The 4,832-nt window shown below is 50.0% G+C and overlaps 1 protein-coding gene across 1 annotated transcript in view; it reads right to left on the bottom strand.

Moving 5' to 3' along the window:
* LOC108229424 (CREB-regulated transcription coactivator 2) overlaps positions 1–4,789 on the bottom strand; it is a gene marked incomplete at its 3' end in the record, with an annotated part of 8,839 nt that extends 4,050 nt beyond the window's left edge. Inside the window, 6 exon segments of the mRNA XM_017405098.3 lie at positions 268–374; positions 1,295–1,363; positions 2,709–2,770; positions 3,050–3,166; positions 3,365–3,466; positions 4,582–4,789. Of these exon segments, the coding sequence (XP_017260587.2) occupies positions 268–374; positions 1,295–1,363; positions 2,709–2,770; positions 3,050–3,166; positions 3,365–3,466; positions 4,582–4,749 (625 nt within the window).
* Positions 4,790–4,832: the final 43 nt, after the last annotated feature.

Below are 4,832 nucleotides of genomic sequence, written 5' to 3'. Positions count from 1 at the left end.
CCAGGACCAGGATCAGGATCAGGGTCAGGATCAGGATCAGGATCAGTTCCAGGACCAGGACCAGGACCAGGACCAGGATCAGGACCAGGTCCAGGGTCAGGTCCAGGATCAGGACCAGGACCAGGTGCAGGTCCAGGACCAGGTGCAGGTCCAGGATCAGGATCAGGACCAGGATCAGGGTCAGGATCAGGACCAGGTCCAGGATCAGTTCCAGGATCAGTTCCAGGACCAGGTTCTGTGTGAAATGAGCAGCCAGTCAGGCCTCACCGCTGCGCCTGTTGCTCTGGGGGGTGAGGGCGGGTCCTCCCGTGGCGAAGGGGTCTCCTGTGGGCGGGTTCATCACGCTGGTGTGGAGGGCGGAGTCGGAGTTGGTCCTGAGGGACGGAGGACAGACACAGAGAGGAACAGGCCGTTAAAGAGCAGAAGAACAAGAAGAAGAAGCAGAAAATGTTCAGAGAAAACCAACACTTCTCCACATCGGACCTCCAACAGCTGAAGGTTCTCCTGAAACATCTGCTCAACGTGGTGAAGTTCTCAGCACAGAAATAAACAGCAGGAAAGGGAATAAAAGCAGACAAGAAACTAAACAAACAGTATTTAGAGCCCCACATTTAGGAGGAAGGAAGAACCGGAAGATGTTCTGGAAGATCTGAAGAGAGTTCAAACCTCCTGAAGCCAGATTTTATCCACAGTAAACACATCAGATGCTGAAACTAAGAAACGGAACCATTTTAGAACAAATCAGGTCATTCTGGATCTGCTGGCAGCAGATGTTCCAGATGTTCTCCTCATCAGTCTGTAAACATCTGGACCTGAGGTTGTCCCATTCTGTCTGTAAACATCTGGACCTGAGGTTGTCCCATTCTGTCTGTTCAACAGTCCTGGATGGGAGGCACTAATGCACCCCCATACCATCAGAGAGGCAGGCTGACCTCAGAGGAGACACATCTGTTCACATCTGGCTTCTTCTCTGCCTGATAGAGCTTTAAGCAGCACGGTGAACTGTGTTTACAGAACAGAAGCAGAACCAGCCTTGACCTTTGACCTCAGAGATCTCAGCCTCTCAAAGCTGGTCTGATCTGCAGGATTAACCTCATCAGTTAGAAAAGTTCCTCCAGATGTTTCTGACTTCCTGGTTACAGACGGCAGACTCAGATTGCCTGATTTTATTTTTATTAAAAATGGTTCAATTTCTTAGATTTTTTTACACAGCGTCCATCTTTTCCAGAAGTGGGTTGTAAAAATGCAGAAGAAGAGGAGGAGGAGGAGGAGGAGGAGGAGGAGGAGGATTCACCTGTTTAGAGCAGTGGTGGGGAGACGAAACAACTGGCTTTTATCCCCAGGGAAGTTTCCAGACCAATTCCTTTTTGTAATCAACAAGAACACAAAGTTATTTTCCTCCAGTAAGAAACAAATGTTGGAAAGAAGGCTGCGAAGAGGAGGAAGAGGAGAAGAAGAGCAGCGCTGGAAGCAAAGCTGAAGGAGGAGGAAGATGAAGGCAGCGAGCGAAGAGCAGGAGGCTGAAGAATCCCCCGAGCCGCCGTTTCTTCCAGGATTAATTCTAGATCCACAGGAGTTCGTGTTCTTCTGCTCCGTGCATTCATCCCGTCTTTTATACAGAAAAGCTTTGTGTGTTTGTTCTTCATCCTCCTCACCTGCAGGTCCCACTGCTGGTCCCAGAAGTTTCAGCTTCTTCTCTTTAAAACTTCAACTCACTCTTTGTTTGTTTGTGTATTACTTTCTCAGAAAAACTGATTTTATTGTTTTTTGTTTGTGCAGAAACTAATTTGAGTCTAAAGATGGCGTCCAGGACAAGAAAAGCCCAGAAAGGCTGCAGGACTCCCAGCCTGTGTGCAGCGAGGTCTGAATAATCTGATCTGAGCTGTGTCCACTGGTGCTCACCACCTCCAGATCATCGTTTCCTCCGTTCTTCTTGTCTGAGACCCACAAGAGAAACACACCTTTGCTGATAAAATTATATTAAAATAAAAAGACAAACTTCATCTAATTCAAACCTGGTCTTTTAAAAACTAAGAAAAGAGCAGGAACTGGATGTTTTTTCTGCTTCAGACTCAGTGAAATGAAACAGAAGCTTCCTTCAGGAGGTTAAAGGTTAAAGGTCATCTGCTGGCTAAACCGTGTCTCCATGAGGTTCTTCAGGCTTTCAGTGACCGGACTGCAGTTGGATAAATGCAGGTCTGAACTCCTCACAGAGCTGCAGGAGCTCAGAGGGGAACGCTCATCACAATAACTCCACCTAACAGGAGCTTCAGATCCTCGCCTGCAGTCAGGCTACGTGCCGCGGTTTGATGAACAGCCTCTTTGTGTCTGTGTTGTCTCTGAAGAGCAGCTGGAGGTTTTGACTTTTTGGTTAGAAAAACCCCAACAGGACAGGAAGCAGGCTGGAGATAAAAGAGAAGAAAAGCCAAACAGAAAGAGAAGCAGAAGAAGTTTGTTCAGTTAGTTTTAGTCTCTGAACAAAGGACCAGCTGCTCATTTTACCCTCCTGTCTTCACCTGACTGGTAGAAATGTAATGAGACATTATGGGATGTTTTTCTCCTGAATCTTATCAGAGGTCACAAAGGTTTCAGAGAAACTTGGCAGCAGCGGGAGCAGATAAAGATGCTTCAGAAATGAGCAAACAGGCGTCCCAGTGGACAGAGACGTCTCCATGGAGACAGGTACGAGGGGAGGGGTTAGACAGCACCTTCTCCAGCTGGCGTCGGGCGGCGGGGACAGGTACGCTGAGTTGTACAGAGAGTTGTCCACCTGGGGAGACGGCAGGTTAGGGAAACAACAACACGTCTGGTTCTGGTTAATTCCTCTGTAAACAAGCTCTAATAGTCTGCTAAAAGAAAACACAAACAAAGCTTGGTGAGTTCTGAACTGATGAGGATCTGCGCTGGTTTAACTCCTGGAGGAAACAGAAACAGATCATCCTGCAGAACACCCCACCGCCAGCAGACAGTCATCACAACACGCTGACTGCTCAGAAAGGATTCAATCAGACCAATCACAGCTTCAGATCACTTTTAGAAGGAAGGATACTTGGCGGTTGCGGTACGGTCGGACCGGTGAGACGAAGCGGCGGTCTCTCTGGACTCGTTCCACCAGACCGTGATGCCGGGTCAGCCGGTTGGACTCCAGACTGGACTGGAAGGAGCCCTGAGAGGGACAGGAGTTTATTCACATCTGGATTTCAGGAAGACATGAGGCTCACAACATCTGGAGTCAGCGGCAACATTTTACAAATCTTTCCCCTCGTTTCTGCTCAGACTCATCCAGACCAGAACCGGCTCTGAGAACCCGACGGGAAAGGTGTGTGTGAGAAACAGGAAGTGACATCAGAGGTGAGAGCGTCACCTGGAAGTCCTGAGGGTTCCTGCCGATCTGGTTGACGTTGGGTAACGAGCCGCCGTAGTACGGGCCCTGACTCCGGGCCAGGCGGAGCTTCTGGGCCTGCAGCTGCCGGGTCGACCCGAGAGGAGAGAGGCGGGTCAGAACTCAACATCTGTTTAGATCTTCAGCTAAAAATACGACATTCAACTAAAACGATGTTGATCTTTATCAGGGTATAAAATCAATAAATAATAAATCATTAAATAAAAAACATGTTTCCAAAAACATCAACATCCGACCCAGAGAGAGAAGAGGAGCATCATCATCATCATCATCATCATCATCACCATCACACACACCCTGATCAGCTGACACACACACTCCTGCAGCACAGTGTGTGTTTCTGTCGAACAGAACCACCTGAAATCTGACAGAAAGCTGCAGCTAAAACTTCTTCCATGTCCCTTCTTCCATGGCCGGGACAAGCAGGTGAGTCTCCGGAACGTCTCCGGAACGTCTCACCGCGTCCACAGCTGGTCCTAACTTCCTCGGTTTCCAGGCCGTCTCCAGGTTGTCTCCAGGCCGTCTCCAGGACATCTCCAAGTCGTCTCCAGATGTTTGCATCTGGACTCTGTCCCCTGCAGGAGCTCTAAAAAACACAAACTGGTCCAAAGCTGCCCGTCTTCATTTCTGTCCTCCAGCAGATTAAATCAGAGACGGCTGTAGAGATGGACAACAAACTAACTGGTCTCAGGTCTGTTTGGAGCTACAGGTGGATCCTGGCTGGTCTCCGGTCTGTTTGGAGATGAAGCTAACCCAAACCCTGTTACTTTCAGCAGTACGTAGAGCTAACACAAAGCCTACCATAATAAAGTATAAAAAGTAAATATTTGGCTGACTCTGACGCCCCCCGGATAGGTCAGACTTCTCCCCGAAGCTCGGCGGCTCCTCCCCGGCTCCAGCAGCCTGACAGACCCGCTCATGTCACCGTAAACAAGCAGAGTTAGCCTCGAAGCTAACAGCGGCTAACGACCGACGGAAGCGAAAAACAAACCGAACTCTGCGACACTAAAAGCGACACAAACTTCACACTTCAGGGTTAAAACCTCCCATTGACTGTGGATTAACTAAACCCAGGCAGAGGTCCACACAGACACGAGAGACGCGGTTTTCTGGGAGACCCGCAGAGGCCTCTCTTCCTCCGGGGAGCTCTCCTCCTCCTGCCGCCGCCTCACACTCACCCTGGTCGAGCTGATGTCCATCATCACCTCCTGGAAGGCGGCCGTCTCCTCGGCCTGGCGCTGGGTGTGCAGCGCGATCTTCTCGCTGAACTTTCGGGGGTTAGAGGCTCCGGACCCGGTCCCTGAACTGGGTCCGGGTCCCGGTCCGCCTGAGCCCGTCGCAGACATCTTCACCGAGCGGACCGGACGACTTGACGTAGTGGAACGATTTCCACAGAGAGGGGCGGGAAGACAAGACCTCTCACTCTGAG

The sequence above is a fragment of the Kryptolebias marmoratus genome, linkage group LG16 (genome assembly GCF_001649575.2).
Source record: "Kryptolebias marmoratus isolate JLee-2015 linkage group LG16, ASM164957v2, whole genome shotgun sequence".
In the NCBI taxonomy this organism is placed as follows: Eukaryota; Metazoa; Chordata; class Actinopteri; order Cyprinodontiformes; family Rivulidae; genus Kryptolebias; species Kryptolebias marmoratus.
Note: the sequence above shows the minus strand (reverse complement) of the source record. Positions and strands in the feature narration are given on the sequence as shown.